The sequence below is a fragment of the Myxocyprinus asiaticus genome, chromosome 22 (genome assembly GCF_019703515.2).
Source record: "Myxocyprinus asiaticus isolate MX2 ecotype Aquarium Trade chromosome 22, UBuf_Myxa_2, whole genome shotgun sequence".
In the NCBI taxonomy this organism is placed as follows: domain Eukaryota; kingdom Metazoa; phylum Chordata; class Actinopteri; order Cypriniformes; family Catostomidae; genus Myxocyprinus; species Myxocyprinus asiaticus.
In genome coordinates, this window is record NC_059365.1 from 30,680,239 (window position 1) to 30,698,851 (window position 18,613).

At 38.2% G+C, this 18,613-nt stretch overlaps 1 protein-coding gene across 1 annotated transcript; it reads right to left on the bottom strand.

Moving 5' to 3' along the window:
* Positions 1 to 314: 314 nt before the first annotated feature.
* si:ch211-168f7.5 (dapper homolog 2) lies at positions 315 to 18,008 on the bottom strand. The gene is made up of 4 exons (XM_051649094.1): positions 17,355 to 18,008; positions 11,108 to 11,276; positions 7,390 to 7,593; positions 315 to 3,267 (listed from the first exon to the last, which is right to left on the bottom strand). The coding sequence occupies exons 1-4, from the start codon at positions 17,589 to 17,591 to the stop codon at positions 920 to 922; spliced, it is 2,958 nt and encodes a 985-aa protein (XP_051505054.1). The 5' UTR covers positions 17,592 to 18,008; the 3' UTR covers positions 315 to 919.
* Between the last annotated feature and the right edge of the window lie 605 nt (positions 18,009 to 18,613).

The window sequence follows — 18,613 nt, forward strand, 5'->3', positions numbered from 1 at the left end:
ATATTTTTGAAATAACTCATTCAGATGCATTTATGATTTGCTTGGGGTTAAAAAAAAACAGAATTTTCAATTAAGCTGTTGTTAGACTGAGTTGATAATGTTAATATGAGTATAGAAATGCTATGTTAAGACATGTAATGGAAATCTGAGAAAGCAGATATTTGTGTGGTAACTAATGTCCAATCATGTAATCCTATTCTATCATAAAACACTACTTGGCTCTGTATTAGTTTTGGTAAAAGCAATGTTTGCAATCATTTCCAATAATCCAAGCAAATCAGAAGGGCTTGTGTTAAATTGGAAATACCTTTATTGATATTTATCCATGTTTTAGCACAATCATTTCAAATACTATTTTCTTTTCTTTCATCATAAAGTCCTGAGGCAGAGTTTATACAACATATTTTTCTTTCTTTGTATTTGGTCAGCATATACTTTAATAGTGCTTTTAGAAGCATATGTTCATAGAAACAACAACAGCACCACTATGATCATAAGAGTGCACAGAGACATAGCACGGAATGGCATGCAGAAGCTACTAAATAAGCAAAAATTGAAGTTTGGACAAATCGGCAGCATGGTTTCTCACATTCTGAAATGTTCTCAAGGCAAGGTTATTCTTCATTTTTCCACGTGCTGTTCTGTCTCGTGCACAGTCGAGTGTTCCGCCTTTCAAAGTATACTCTTGACCACAAGCCCATAGGGACGAGTTCAACATGTATGCACTGCAACTGTTTTGTGATAATCTTTTAGCACAGTCAATGCCTGTTGCATCCACCAACATCATGCAAAGACACGGGCTGTCTAGAGAAACCAGGCTGCACACTTCACAGTCCGGAATCTGCGTCACATGCACTGTACACGAGACACACCAGCACACTGAAAACTGAAGCATACTTTAGCCTTTATACTTTCAATACTAATCTTTCTTTTTTGATTTCTGATTTTTATTGAAACTAAGGGACCTCATTGATCCAAAGACTTTCCTTCCAAGGTCTCGGAATGATCTGGAACGGGTAAGAGGAGCTGATGGGGGTGGAGAGGGAGAGAGGGATGGGGAGGAAAGAGGAGAAATCGAGTGACTGCTTCCTTCCAGGCTCTGAGAACGAGAGAGATGGAAGAGACTGGCAGTTGAAGAGTGATGTTTCTCTTCCATTCTCACAAGATTGTGACCACGTTCAGAGCCCCGTCCTGAACGGCTGATTTCAAAGGAGGAACGCCACTGATTGTTTTCCCGTTTCTGGGAATGTGGCTCGAGAATTCCCTGAGACTCACTTCGGAATAATGCTCGTCTGGACAATCGCAGGCTTGAGCTCCGGCCATCCCAACTCGTACCTTTCTTTTTTGAGTTGTTCCCTCTCTGTTCCTGCCTACTAGATGATGTTTCTTTTAACGAGGTGTGCCTCCAACTGAATCCACCAGCCCTCTCATCTCTCTCAGCATCCTCTTCCTCTCTTCCCCAAAGTCGTGTTTCAAACCCCCTCCAAAACTTTCCACCCTTCTTAGATGTCTGAGTGCTCATTTCATCCTCCCATCCAGTGCTGTAGTCCCTGCCTGAATAACTGCTCACTGTGGATGCTCGGATAAGCTCTCTGGAGGCATGCTTACCCTGGTACAGCCTCTCTCCATCACCACTCCTCCTCCAGCCACTGTCTTGAGGCCTCCATCCAGCCCCTGCGTTCTGCTTGAGGGAACCTCCTCGAGGTCGAATGGGGCCCTCAAGTGGGGAACTACATGGGAGAAAACGTGGAAGAGAGCATTGGGATGGGGAGTCACGCCGAAATACTGATAGCTGGGCAGGAGTGAATGGTGAATTTGAAAGTAGTCGAGGAGGTGAGTGGACTCTAGTGTGGGAGGAGCCAGGAGAGTAGGTAGGCTCTGACTGATTTTGTGGGAAGGGCAAGATGGGAGAGGTACGAGTAGGAGTGGGCCCAGAATTGTCGGAATGAGGGCTACCTGACTGTGACGTCAGTGCTGAATGGCAATCTGAGTGGGAAACTTGTAGGCGGTGCTGCTGGGATATGTAATCCTGTCCTGTGCTTGCACTTCCTGTCCAGGAGTTTGATGATGGTGTCAGAGTAGTTCGATCTAATCCAAACAGATGCTGAAATGAAGACCGGGAGGAGTGGAGTGTAGGAACGTTACTTGGAGAGGCTGATCCTACACCTCTTTCTCTTTCACTCCTAAAGCATTCTGCATCCAATTCCACCCCCTCCTCCATCAAACCAAGAACTACAGATCTTGGCAGCCCAGATACACGAGAAATCTCACAAACAACTGTTGAGTCCTCATTGAGTTTGGGAGGGCTATCTGACACTTTGGATGGAGGACAACCTCCTGCCTCTTCTCTTGAAGCACCACTCCAGTCTAATGACTTCGAGAAGCCCATTGGGCTAAAGGTCTTTCCAGTTATCTCTAGAGAACCACGATGGTTCACTGAGGAAGGGCAGGTGGAGATCCTTGGTCTCCTGCTCCAGTTTGGAGTGCTGGTGATGGTAGACGTAGAAGAGGAAGGGGAGGCAGTTGGAGTAACTATGCTGGCGGAGAGATGCCCACATGATCCTGAGACTTCCTCTTTCACATTTTTAGCATCAAAACTCAATGTTTTATTCAGGTTTGGATTGAGGTTTAAATTCAGATTCAAGTGGAAGCTGATGTTAAAATCCTCTCCCGTTACAGAGGGCAAGTTTCCAAGGTTGATCGAATTGCGGCTTGCCTGTTTACCAATATTGCTCAGACTGACTCTTGCGGAATTACCCAGTATAGACTTACATGGAGTCACACTACCTCCAGACAGACTGGAGGAGGAAGCACTTCTTGGGTGGACTCCCTCATAAATGGCACCTGCAATGATCTTTTGGGGTCCACGACTGGCGATTTCAGCTGCCACCCTGCTGTGATGCTGATGGACTAATCTGTTGATATATTGCTCCAGCTGAGTAAAGGAAGAAGAGAGTGGGGCTTGGATCTTCATGGGAGGTTCCTCAAGCACTGGCTCCACAAGTTGCTCACTCTCTGGGCTTGGGGAGAGGCGGGTGGGGGAAGGCTCCTGGCAGGAGGTGAACAAGGGGCTCTGGAGGGCCACAGCATGGAGTGGACTAGGGTAAGGGTAGACCTCTTTTGTCTTCCGAGAGACAAGGTCTGAGCAGAATCTGGGATCAAGCTGTGGACTGGAATTTGAAGAAGGTAAAAGGGAGCCTGGGTTTATCCCTCCCAGACTGGAACACAGGTCTGTCAGGAACATTAGGCTACTGATCTCTAGATCCCCTGATCATGAAGAATAAAGAATATATGTAATACAAGTTATGAACTTCTGCCATATTCACATGATTTCAAATGATTTATTGTTAACTGTACAATAACCTGTGTAATTATTTTTCTAAGACACCATAGAATAACATAGGCCAAACATCAGCGATTACAAGGGTGAACCTAGGAAACCATGCCCAGAGGCCTGTATCATGAAGGTCGCTGAATGAACTCCAGGTTTCAGGATTGGTTTTTAGGTTGACAAATTCAAACAAATCCAGTCAGTCTTAATTGGTACCATGATGCAGCTCATCAATTTTGTCAACTCAGGCTTCGATCCTGACTTTAAGATTAGATTACGTGCTTGTGCACGTTAATGAATGATGTTTGCAGCGCATAACCAATCATGTAAGAGAACGTGATTCACTTCTCACAAGACTCAGCAGGATTTACCTCTCTGCTGAAAGCTGATGATTATGAAAATAAGAATTCAAATTTATTTGAACTGTGCACAAGACATTGTTTTAAAATTATATAAAAATTTTTTTTAAATGCACTAACAATTTTTACACTGCTCAAGAGTTCAGCATGAAATCACGAATACTTAAAACACATGGTTAACACAGTACAAGGGATAACTGTAAAACTATGAAGCAATTAAAAGACATTTACACAACAAGAAGAAACAGCAGCTACTATGAGAGCTCAAGAGGACTGCTGCAAACAAATTCTTAATGTGATAAAAAAAACAGCTGGTATATCAATGTGCAAGTGTATTTATATAGGCCCACAACAAGAACAGGCTTATTAATTTTAAAAGCTTACATTTATTTAAAATATAAAAGCTTTTATATTTATTTGAATTGAAATCTTTATATATCATTCAAAACTATTACAAATAAATATAGGCTACTATTGATTACAAAACGAATAGACTATAAAGAAGAATATTCTCCCTAAGTTTATTTTCCTTTTTCAAAATCTACCAGTTAGTATATCAAAAAGTGTTTTTAGACAATGGAATGAACTACTTTGTAAATATATATGGGATAATAGGGAAACCTAGAATTAGTCTTACAATTTTTAAGTTGTCAAAAAGGCTCAGAGCACTAGAATTCCCAAATTTAATAAATTACTATAAAGCTGCCCAAATTCAACCTATATTGATTTAGATGAACAAAGAATCTAAAGTGAAATGGGGGAAGATGGAAATGTATCAAATGGTGGAACCTATTAGTATATCCCTGTTCCTACCCAAACAAAACAACACATTTAATTTAATAGATAATATTTGCATTAATAATACTTTTAGAATTTGGTAAGAAAAAAAAAAAAAGAAAAATAGTAAAATTTAGAAAGATATAGTTAATTTACAATAAATTTCTAAAGATCATGATTTCATGCCAAATAGATTAGATAATAAATGTAAGTTTTGGGCAGATAGAAGTCTGAAAAGATATCAGCAACTGTTCACTGATAAAGGAATTGATACCTTTTCAAAACTAGCAAAAAATTATGAGCTTCCAAATTCATATTTTTAAATGTACAGGTAAGAATATATTTATTAACAGAAGTTAAAGTAAAATAAAAAAGGAAATGCATCCATTAATAAATGATATCATTGATACATACAACTAATCCAATAAAAATGTTAGGAGAGTGCACTTGAAAGAGATATACAGGACACTCTGAATAAAATTATATGTAGATGGGAGGATGAATTAAAAATAAATATTAGCCAGCAAGACTGGGAAGAAATATCATATAATACATTCCATACTACTCAATTCAGTGTTTGGAGGGAATATGCTTGGAAGATACAAATGAGATTTTTTATAACACCTGTTATTCAAATACAATAGCATGGTAAAAGGGGATTGTTGGAGAAATTGTGGAGGAAAAAAATGCTAATTTCAGTTAAATTCTATATGAGTGCTCTAAATTGACAACTTATTGGAATGAAGTGATTAGACAGGTTAATCTAATATTGAACTGCACAATAGAAATACATCCAGAAAACCTTATTTTGAGTCAAATGCCATTGTCCTTAATATATATTTAGGGTAATCAGAATAGCAGCTTTGAAACAAATAAAAAAAAAAAAAAAATGGCTTAAACCAGAACCCCCACAATTTCAAAGAGGGAGAGTAACGATTACGCAAATATACCAAATGGAGGAAGTTACATTTAAAATTAATAATAAAAGTCTGGGATGTGAAAATAAATGGGATTTGTTTAAAAATATTATAAATTTAGATAATTCAGATTCTTGATTTTTGAACAAAATTAGTTAAAATATGAAGTCCTATCATTTAATATTTAAAAAGGTGATTCCTTAACTTTCCACTTTATTTGAAATAAAATATAACATGTAAATGAAAGAATTACACATGTTAATTATAGAATATGTTGTGAATGGTTATTTGATATGGTTATTCAAAATAACAGTGTTTTTCTATTATTATTATTTCTCTTTCTTGATATACAATCAAAAAAAAAAAAAGTCTACTATTAATTAATTGAAAAGTGAGCACTTGGAATACTGTATGCAAAAAATTGGTATGCAATAATAAGACGTATTTGTTCTTTTTATAAAAGACGTATTTTGTGTACTGCTTATATTGCTTATTGCTTATATTATTATAACTTCAAGTAAAATACTGTGTGTTCATTTCGAGTCCATGAAAGATAGAAGGGGTTTGGGTGACATTCACCCCTTTCCATAGCAATCTTGAGCTTTTAATATTTTAAAAACGATTATTTTTTGCAGGTATCATATTAATCCATCTTACTGGCTGTTTTATAGATAGCCTAATATATTATGTTTATATTTTCAAAGATATTTTTTGCAATGGCTAAAGGGGGTAAATGAAAAGCTATTACATTTTACAAATAAAATACAACACTCTATCTGCTGAAAATCTACATTTAGATTCTCAAATAAATAATTTATCATGAAGAGTCAATTTTGTGGATTTCTAAGATTTTATTTGTAAAGTGTGCTTTAAGAGACATGGGGAGTGACTTGATTGTGTCAGAGATAGCCACCGAAACCGGCATCATGGTACAGGCCTCAGATTACGTTCTACCCCAATATTAAAAAAACAAAAAAAAATAATCATATTTTGCATTAAAAATTTAAGCCTATTTTAGGACCATTAAGATTTATTTTGTATTGTGACATTATTTTCATGGTTAGTAGAGACAAAGCCCCCTCCTTTATGTTCTTAACTTTGTAGTTTTTTTTTTTTTTTTTTTTTTTTGTAATTCCCATTATTCTTAATGGTGATTCTCATTACGGTAATACAGAAATACAATATTTAAAAAAAAAAAATAAGCATACATTAAAGGCAGTACAACAAATATTACCATGATGTATAAATACTTGGCAATGTAAAATATATCACTGTTTTTTGTTTTGATTTTTGCATTACAGTAATGAGAGTGGGAATACTTTGTGGTAAAAATTATATTTATTTATATAAGGAGAATTAGGAGGTAAATGTGCTTAATTGTCATGTACATAATGTCACAGTGAATTGAGATAATGGTCCTAAAAACAGGCTTTGTTTTCTTTAAAATTAAGCTGAATAAAATTTCTTATTTCTTCCTTTTGACATTAAAGGTGCACTCAGTCTAGAATACGTTGTCTTGGACTTACACTGACACTTCGGGGCGTGGATGCTGCATCATTCAAAAGCAATAATTTACGGTTACCGAGGCCATTGTAGAAATTCACTATTCACAGTTGGCCATGATTAATTTAATCCCAGAGTGAAAGTGTCAAATAACAGGACGGTTACTGAAATTAAGTGAGTAGTATTCGGCTGGTCATGTGATTTTAACATGGCAGCCCCGATGAGGGGACCCTCTCCATGTAGAATAAAACAGCTTTTATAAGGTTACTGACATGACTGAAGTCTTCATCTCATGTGAGTGCTCATGATATTATACACATGTTATGTTATACACATAAAATAACAATTAATTTCTTTATAAGTAAAACTTTATAAATGAGGAAAAAAAATTACTGAGTGCACCTTTAAGGTGAAATATGACCTGGACATGTTCTTGACAGGTTTCATAAGATCCAGCCACAAAGACTTTGTAGCACACTAGCCATAAGTCATCATATCTTACCAGTAGAAAAGGGCCTTCTGTCTTGTTTCTCCACTGTCACCTCAGGACACTCTGCACTCTGAGATTCAGCCTCCCTCCAATGAGTAACACTATGATCCAGTGAGCGAGGCCTACAACCTACTTTCACTGACCCTCCAGGAGCTGCCTCGCTTGATACTGAATAACAGGAGTCGGACAGAGAACTCCCACTGACAGAGTAGAAACCTGTGGTCAAGAGAGAAATAGATGAACTTTAAGAGTTTTGGGGGGAGGGGCATTTCAGGGGTGACATGATATAAAAGCATGGGACTGCACTAAAAGGCCAGGGTTAATGTTTGCCAAAGTGAAAAGAGAACTGCTGAAACACATACATTACATGTCATGTTAAAGCTGAAAGGTCAACACTGAACATTTCATTCAAACAGAGCCCCAAGCGATCCAAGGTATGAGTCACACACTTGTGTGAAACTATATTAGGACTATTTTATGCAGGGCTTGTTCCTCAGGCAAAGCTTAGAGAGGGAGCTCCTTTTAATTTAGATATGTTGCATAGTTTCACACAGATTGATGGTATAAATCTCTACAAACATGTTCCAGTGTGTTGTGTAATTCTTGTCACTTAAAGCTGCAGTGTATAATTTGTTCAATTTTAAAATACTTTCTCCTTTCCCAGTTTAATGAGAAGAGATAACTATAAGCAAGCGAGTAGATTGATTTCCCCAAAACATGTAACCATTGTGGCACTTTCGAAAAGTGCAATAGTTTGGTTCCGGAAGAAAAATCCCACTCATTTTATACATAGGGGAATAGATTTTTGACGAATGCTTATAAACATTTAAAGACCGACCTACCGTGAGCTCTGATGTTGTTTATCGATGTTATATGCTTTTGTTGAAGCCTACAGTACATGTTATTTCAACCTGATCCATTTTCTAATCCACCAATCAGAGAGTTGCGGCAAAAAAAGTTCTGCAGCGACTGCCCACTTTCATGACACATTGCGAATGATGAAATCTAATTGGTCACCCTACACTCTCAAACTGCTTATATGTTCATATACACAGTATCGTAATATATTGCAATAAAATTAAAATATGTTTTTCTATACTTTTAGTAAATAACTTTTAATTACTAGTTTTACTTTTATCCTCATTTCTAATTTGATTACATAATTTGCAATGCTTCATGACATTGTAGTTCATGTGCTCATGAAAGAAGTACACAGTCTTTTTCTTTTGGTCTGATTTTCAAATATTGGTTTTGCCTTAGATCAGAGTTTGTAATTGTGATTCTCCCATGAGCTGGTTGGTTTGGTTCATGGCTTTGAATTCTTTTATGAAGAACTTTATGAAATCCCTATAGAAAAAAAATGAATGGGAAAAATACTTCTGGAACCAAGACGGCTAAAAAAGTGGGTGAGCACTGTTGCTCTCTATTGCCCTATTGTTTGTTTGAGCAGCCCAAAATAGCAACTTTAGCTCAGCCAGTGGCATGAGTTTGAGGCGGGGCTATTTGTTTGGCCAAACCATGACAAATAGGGGGGGTGTTTGAGAAACCTGTGTGAAAACAGACATTATTTTTGCAATGTCAATTGGTGCTGCTAATGGCACAGAAATTACACAACTCTAGTTTTAAGCTCCAAATGTCTATCCATTAATTGTTACGCAAATGACATAAGGACATATTGTTGCTGATTTTGTTTGTTGGACGCAGAGATAATAAATCTGAATGTCAATGTAATGAGTTCAAATAAAATGAAACCTGCATTTCACCCTTGCAGCTGTCCACTTATAACTCTTTAACCCTTTAAGCTTGGATGGGACGACTGCAAAAAAAAAATAATTATCAAAATATTAATAACTACAATCTTGGGGGGGCCTGGGTAACTCAGCGAGTATTGACGCTGACCACCACCCCTGGAGTTGCGAGTTCGACTCCAGGGCGTTCTGAGTGACTCCAGCCAGGTCTCCTTGGCCCAGTTGCTAGGGAAGGTAGAGTCGCATGGGGTAACCTCCTCATGGTCCCCATAATGTGTGGTTCTCGTTCTCGGTGGGGCGCATGGCGAGTTGTGCGTGGATGCCGCGGAGAATAGCATGAAGCCTCCACACGCACTATGTCTCCGCGGTAAAGCGCTCAACAAGCCACGTGATAAGATGAGAGGATTGATGGTCTCAGACACGAAGGCAACTGAGATTCGTCCTCCGTCACCCGGACTGAAACGAGTCACAATGCCACCACACGCATTGGGTATTGGGCATTCCATATTTTGGAGAAAAGGGGAGAAAATAAAATAAAAATAAAAAATTAACTACAGTCTTGGCCAGCACAAAATAGGTATCGTTTTAAAGCTTAGAAGCTATAATTTACATTATGACCAAATTTGAATTTGCAGACGAATCAGAAGTGTTCTGTTTTGATCATTTATTAATAATTTTGCACTGCACATTTTATTGTAATCAGTAAAAACATCAAACTGATCAAATAGCCATGTGTCATATCAGCTCTCAAAGAGTAGAATACAACCAGCCTATTTGTTTTACTCAGACAAAAATATAGTGAGTAATAGCGAAGACATAATAGCGTATGTCTTTGACATACATGTTACATGTAAACAAGTGTTTATATGCTGCGTTTTCACTACGGAAAAGAAAAACGGAATATAAAATAACACATAACATTACTTAGAGGCGATTATCTTTAATATCGCTACTTCACTCTATTTACATATGGCCACCAGGAGATGGCACCAAGTACATGACACAGACTCAATTATGGCTCAAATGGCACAGAATGGAACTGAATGAGATCAAGTTACTCAAGCCTGCATGCTTTGGAGAGAGAGCATACTTTTAGTCATTGTTGTATTTACACGTGTAATTAGTTCTTATGTACAATTATTATATTTTTTTTGTTTGGAGAGTCTTTTGGACACTAGGATATATTAATATAGTAATGCAATAACTTGTCAAATAATGTATATATAATGTCAAATAAGAAAAAAAAAGTAAATTTTTGGCTCAAGTTTTTTTGTGATTTTTCAGCAGTTTCTTAGACTGAGAGTCTCAGAACTCAGCATAATCTATATCAATTATTATTATTTTTTTATTTTTTTTACGTTTTCTTTAAAATGATATCAAAGACGACTTTTTGCTTTCTTTATTTTTTTCGAGTTATAAGTCTTTAAATTTGGGTATGCCACTGAAACAGGAAACCTTTAAAAACACCCTCAGATTTTCACCCTCAGATCAGATTTTCTGACTATGCACACTTTGAATCTCAGTATTTATGACTGTGGAAGTACTGGCCATCATTTCGTTAAGACTTAGTTTAGATTCCATTTGCTATAGTTTAATACATTAAATGAACCATAGTATTTAAAATTGCTTATTTCTTAGAATTAAATTGTATCAAAAGTGACAAATAATGTTTCAATATAAGGTTAGATTGATGCATAATACCAGTTGTTTCAGACTGGTCTTCCAGTTATGCAGTGTTGAATAACATACAATGCCAAAAATAACCTGCTATGACTAAATAATTATATAATGCTCCAAATGTCAAATACAAAAAAATAATAACAATACTGCTGAACAATGATTAATCACACAATCTTTCTGTGAATAAAGAGGTTTAGAGAACCCTGTGCCTTTGTTGAAGGTCCAAGTAGATAAAAAGTATTCTAAAGTGCTTTAAACAAAATGGCAAGTTATTTTTATCGAGGACTTTTGAGTATCAGCACCTGAGCTGGGTCTGGAGTCGCAGTCAAGCGGTGTGGTGCCAGGGAGGTCTGGGGTGGGAGAGGACAGCAGATCAGATGGAATGTCCCAAGACAGAGTGGACCAGCGTGAGCTTACCCCCTCTCCTGTAGTGCTGATGCAAGGCAGATCAGGGTTTGCTGGAGACAGACTCTGAAACAGATGGCAGAGTCATGTTACTACAAGTTAGGGTGATAACACAAAGTCATACATCTGTGATGTTAATTTACAAAACAGAAAACCTGCAAGGGGAAAAGACACCATTAGTCAGTGGCATTATGATGTCTAAGTCTTACACTAATAACTCAGACCCATTATACAACATCAAGGGACCACTTTGGTAAAGTTCACTTCTGCTCAGAAGTTTAAAATCTCTTATCTGTACCAAGAAGGATTTACTGGGGTTAGCTGTTTGTGATCCGCCTACCTCCCCCTGTCCAGAGGAATCTCCCCTGACATCACTTCTGAAGTATCCCATCAAACAAATGACTATTGTGTGTATCCCATTAAGTATGATCAACCTTCTGTCAGACTTTTAGACAGACAATGCAGGTGATGCATTGGCAAAATGAAAAAGTTGGGGGGAGAGCGGTTAATAAGCAGAGAGTGGAGAAAACAGATGATGAAACAAAGGAGAGAGGGCAAAAAGAAGGGGGGACAATAGGTATTAAAAGAGTGATTTTGACCAGGCTTCTCTCTGCTCCAGCAGTTCACCCACAATTCAATGTGAGGTTTGTCTATTACATCTGTTTAAATGAGGTATCCACAGACGGGATATGATATTAGTTTTATTGATATTTGCCTTTATATCATTAGACAAGACAATTAAGTTATAGGGAACTTTTGAGGAGAGAAAGGGAGAATGAAACAGGCGATCACTTTAACATTATGAGCTCAGATCGCGTCTGTCTGATATGTGGGACTGTTTAAATGAGTTGTTGTTGCACGCCGGTCTATTATTGTAGTAAAATAATGGCATGTAACAACAAAACGAACTGTGATTGTTTGTCTCAGACAGCTCTTTCACATGCAAGCAGACGATAATCGGCGCCCTCAAGGTTTAATAAACAAATCGGCCAAACGGGAAACATTTTTGCCCGATCCAAAAAAAAAAAAAATTGGAATATCGGCCGAATTATCGGAATTTTCCTTTGTGCCTTTTCCTGCCATGGGCAACATTGAAACTGCTTCTCTCACCTAAATCTTACCATTAGTTCTCCAAAAAAGAAAATTCTGCCATTTAGTGATTGTATCACTTCAGAAGACTTGGAAAGTATGTTTCTATGTGTGAGTGCAATTATTTGATTGTTTGTTTATTTGTTTTTTTGTTCATTTTTGAATCTAGATCTTGTTGTTTATGCATAGTGCTAATTTTTTCATAAGATCAACAGGTTCAAAAGTTGAAGGTTGAACTTCGATTACTAGTTTTTAGTTCTCGACTACAAAATTACTCTGATGCCCATCCCAACTTAAAATGCCCATCCCTAGTCAACAGTATGCCACAAATGCTGTCGATTGAGCTTGCACCTTAACCCAATACCCAGAACAGTCCTTTAAAGGGATAGTTCACCCAAAAATGTTGTTCCAAACTTGTATGACTTTCTTTCTTCTCTTGAACACAAAAGAAGGTAGGCAAGTTAGAATGGTGACTGAGGCTAACATTGTGCCTAACATCTCCCTTTGTGTTCCACACAGGAAAGAAAGTCAGAAAGGTTTAGATATAATTTTCATTTTTATTCCTTAAGGTTTTTCTCCCATATACAGTATATTTACAATCTGTTAAGAGATGAAGACTGAAAACATATGGAGGAGGACAGATTCCAAAAGCAAAAGAGTTTTAGATAAAGTAAAGAGCACGGGGGATGGGTTGCCTAGTGAGATGAACAGCATAAAGGAGGCATCTTTTCTGTGCACCCCCCACCACCCCCCAAACCACCACCAGCACCACTCCTGAATATAACTGCCCCCACTTCACTTGAGAGAACTGTCAGGCCTCTTTTCGCTTCCTGCCCTCTATCTCCTTCTCTTTCTCTCTTTTCCCTCTCTCCTTCTCCTCTCCTCGCCCACACATCCGATTTAGCAGCAATCCTTTAACTCTCTCTTTGCTGGTGGAATATAAACTGATGCCCACATTAACATTTCTGTATGCACTGGACGAAAAACACTCAAACTTGCTCTTTAAGACAAAAAAGTTCCCTTCAAAAGCCCCTCACTGGCTCATATATACCTACACAACATGCAAACAAACCCCTAGACAATCTATACTGCATTATCTCAGTATACAGTTGCATTTGATTTCATTTCACGGAGAGGGGGGCATGATAAAGGGGGAAACCTGATACAGGTCTCACACAGGGTGCACTGGCCATTTTCCAGCTACCGATCAATTCATGATGGAGCACTCAGGCACATGGAAACAGCATTATATAAGTGATGTAAATGGATAGAAATATAATGAGGTGAACATTTCATAGTCCGGCCATCGACTCTACTAATTCAACCATATCAATGACACAGGAAATGGTTTAATGCCATATTATAATAACAAGGTGAATCTTGGTGGGAGGTAGCAGGAGGACAGCTTTTCAATCATTGAAGTGGCGCAATCAATCCTTTCATTCTTATAGACAAAGAAACCATATCACATTGTAAAATTATAATAAATCAATGTCAGTTTAATGAAATACAATATACATATTAGCTAGACTCATGAAATCGGATACAGCATTTTGCCTTAACGCAGTAGTCCATCCTAGTGAGGGGTTAATATATCAGAAAGCCTGTACAAACATTGCTTTGCATTGCACTCCCCCGTACTCCATCTTTCTGTCCATCTCTCTCCGTCCTATCTTTCCCTCAGCGGATAGCAAAGGAGAGACGATATCAGTGACGCAGACAACAGAAACATTTTTCCATGTGGTGTTTATGCAAATGGAAGTTGCGTAGGTGGGAAGCAACAACACTGCACTATGATGACTAATTCTTTTTGTCTCATGATACATATGACCGTTTCTCATGGACACACTTTACTGGACTGAGTGGCTGAAAAAGGGTATTTTCAAATTGTGTAAACACTTTTCTATGCTATGAAAGAAAAGGTTTTTAATCATATTACTTTGATATGGAGATGCTAAATATTTGCCAAGGCAGGTGGGCAGGTGGCTGATTTAGATAATTATCAACCGATTAGCAGACTTGGCATATCGTTCTATCATAATTTCAAGGATTTTAATATTATTGTGTGAGAGGATATTTGATAATTCATTTGTGTGAAAGAAATAGTTATAGATATTCTAAATCTCCAAATCATCTGTCCTCATCCTCCTTGACTTGTTTGCTGCTATCGACACAGTGAACCACAAGATTCTCCTGTCCACACTCTCTGACCTGGGCATCACAGGAACTGCGCTTGGATGGGTTGAGTGATACCGCATTGGCAGATCTCTCAAGGTCTCCTGGAGAGGAGAGGTGTCCAAGTCACACCAGCTGACCACTGGTGTTCCTCAAGGATCAGTGTTTGGACCCCTCTTCTTCTCGATATACACAACTTCGCTCAATGAACCGATCATTGAGGCACATGGCTTTTTCTACCACTGCTATGCAGATGACATGCAGCTCTACCTGTCATTCCAGCCTGATGACCCTACTGTCTCAGCTCGTATCTCTGCCTGCCTCTCGGACATTTCGGCCTGGATGATGAAACGCCACCTTCAGCTCAACCTTGCCAAGTCAGAACTCCTTGTGATCTCAGCCAACCCATCTGTTGACCACAACCTCACTATTCATCTTGTTTCATCTACACTATCACCAACCAGAACAGCTCAGAATCTGGTAGTGGTGGTAGAAAACCAGCTTAAATTTACCGCCCACATCTCTTCAACTGCTCGGTCTTGCAGATTTGTGCTCTACAACATCAGGAAAATCAGACCTCTTCTGTCTGAATATGCTGCACAGCTCCTGGTCATTTCAAGACTGGACTACTGTAATGTTCTGTTGGCTGGCCTCCCAGCTAACACAATTAAGCCACTGCAGATGTTCCAGAATGCAGCAGCGCGTCTGGTCTTTAATCAGCCAAAAAGGCCTCATGTTACCCCACTCATGATTTCACTTCACTGGCTACCTGTAGATTTCACTTCACTGGCTACCTGTAGCTACCTGCATCAAATTCAAGGCTTTGACTCTGGCTTTCAAGACAGCCAATGGAACCGCACCCTCTTACTTCAATTCACTTCTTCATGTCTATGCTCCAACTTGCTCTCTGCGATCTATGAATGAGTGGCGCCTGGCAGTCCCATCACAAAGAGGCTCAAAGTCTATTTCACGATCTTTCACTTTCTCTGTTCCACTGTGTTGGAATGAGCTTCCAACATCCACACGATCTGCTGATACCATCTCAAAATTCAAGAACCAGCTGAAAACACATCTGTTCCATGAGCACTTAAACAATCCACAGTAATTGCACTTACTATTGAACTTATATTGCACTTACTGTTAAAAAAAAACATACAAAAAAACATGACTTCTTTCTCTTTCTTCAGCACTAGCACCTATACTACTCCAGCCACCTTGAGAGCTTGGCAGTACAACACTGTAGATGTTGTTGAACTTTGTATGACAAATTGTTTGATATGTTCCTTATTTGTAAGTTGCTTTGGATAAAAGTGTCTGCTAAATGACTAAATGTAAATGTCTAGAGATCGAGTTGGTTTTTAACTTTAAATTATAAATAATTATCATTACTGCAACTTAATTTCACTTTTGAACATGTACCAACACCTTAAAGGAATATTCCGGGTTGAGTACAAGTTAAGCTCCATCGACAGCATTTGTGGCATAACGTTGATTACTACAAAAAATTATTTTGTCTCGTCCCTCCTTTTCTGTGCAAAAAACGCAAAAATTGAGGTTACAGTGAGGCATTAACAATAGTAGTGAATGGGGCCAATTTTTGGGGGGTTTAAAGGCAGAAATGTGAAATGTATAATTTTATAAAAGCACTTACATTGATTCTTCTGTTAAAACTCATGTAATATTTGAGCTGTAAAGATGATTAAATTGTCAATCTTACAGTCACTTTAGGGTTTATTGACATTACATCGTCATGGCAACGAAGTTGTAAAATTGGCTATAACTTTACACAGAAAATGTTTATTAGTGATTTTATCACACTAAATCATGTTAAAACATATTGTTTATGTCTTGTGGCTATACTTTTAAAATAGCGAGTATTTTAATGCTTATGGATTGGCCCCATTCACTTCTATTGTAAGCGTCTCACTGTAACCCAGATGTTGGCATTTTTAAAAGAAAAGGAGGGACGAGTGAAAATTATTTTTTTGTGGTAATCAACACTATGCCACAAATCCTGTTGACTGAACTTAACTTGTGTTGAACCGGGAATATTCCTTTAAGAATTTGGATAAAAAAGAACATTTTAACAATTATTAAATACCAAATCTGATCATTTATCCTTAGAGCAACCATTAGACACATAGGATAGTTATTTTAAAAATGTTCAGATTAATCTGAAAAAAATATAACAAGTTGTTAATTTGGTTGCCATGTTTTGGTAATGAGATAAATTGTTTATTTTTGAACATTCTTGGTGAGCAATGATTATAATTTTTTTTTTAGAGCCTCTACTAAATTCTGTGAAGAGAAATACTTACGCAAATGTATTCCACAGGTCACCTGAGACTTCATCTGCACACTGTCCTTTATATAAAACCACACACTGGTGCTTCTATTGCCAACTCACACATATACATCCCTCCTCCCATTTCACCTAAAATGCACCTGTCATGTGTCCCCCTGCAACATTAACCTAGACAAAATCAACATTTAGTTACTACACATTCAGTGCAATATCTAGATTAGATTATTAGACTGTCTAAATGAATATATGAGGTCCATATAATTCCACCACAGTTAAAATCTGGTGCGCATTTGTACCTACATTTCTGTGTATTCTTCAATGGCGCAATCAACATGCATGTATGCATTGGCCTAGATTAGATGCCAATACTCAAACACAACCATGACACGTTGAGGAAAAAGGTGTGTGCAATTCTGAAATGTAAACACAGCAGCGTCCTGTCCAGGTCATGCCAGTGTCACCACTATCTCAAAACGAAGGTTTGGCAGGTGGACCCTGCTTGACGCCGAGATCAATGTTAAAAATGACTGAGGGAGCATTATGTTCCTGTGGTATTTTCCCACGTCCCCACTGACCTGCTGCCTGCGGGAGGTTGCGGCACCATCCTCGGCGGCGGCACTCTCCTGTCTTTCGTCCTGCTGAGCGACCGCTGCTGCATTCACGTCCAGAACCGCATCCACCATCTCCAGCTGTCGTCTTCTGAGAAGGTCCAGCTCCATTATGCCTGCTAGAGTGGCTTTCAGCCGCTCTCCGATGCGAACCCGCTCGCTCCCCGACCATAGTGAATTCACACACCCGCGGCGCCCGGCCATTGTGCGCGCAAAATCGGTTTCTTCTTCGCCGGAGAAGGGGAGAACTTACCGCTCGCCTCTATGCGAAGCCAGAGCACCGACTGTCACTGCAGCATGAACGCTGTGCGACATGAGCAGAACCGTATAACGAGAACCGACGCTTAAAATTCTAAGCCCGTAACAATATATCTCTCCAGCTCTAGAAAATGCAGCACCGAGGCAACTCAAGAGCTAACTTTCGGAGGCACATGGAACAAAGGCATACTTCAAGGTCTTAAATCTTCAAATTTGCTGGGGTGGATAAACCGATTATCCATGATCCTTCCCCTCCTAACCATTTTGAGATGCAACAACCATCACGTCAGCTATCACCCCGTTCATGATGATAAAGATGATTCTGTTGATTCAATCATATGCGACACCCTCACGGACAGCTCACTGCTGTGAAGGAAAGAGTATGAAGAGGGCGGAGATAGAACGCGAATGGTCGTTGCTGATTGGTCGGTGAAGTTTTCGAACAGAATTGACTAAGACGACTATGTCACTCGAGCAGTAGGCAATACATATTGACATTATAGCTTGTTATTGGTTGTTGCCTAATATTTGCTTAGTTATAAAACATAAAATAAATAATATGAATAAATAATCAAATAAATTAAATAATAAATACAATTATAAAAAGTAGGGTACAACGGAGCTAAAGGCACAGCGGGGTTCTTATTTTCTCCCAAAACACTAAACAACAACAAAAACTACCACAAACTACTACACTTTCCTAAACACGTGTTTGTCACTATACACCGCAAAATATTCCTGATCCATGAGATCATTGTGTTGATTTTGTGGTAATTTGATTTAATATTTAATAATTTTTCAAATGTTGCAAATTTATGTAGCTAATAAAAATCCATGAAATTATCACATTTATTTTTAGACAGAATACTTATTTGTCATTTTCAGTTTTGTTCAAGGTCACTAAATCAAACCTGTTTTAATAACTGTCCAATAAGTGAAAGGATGTATTTGGGGTAAAAAGGGGCTAA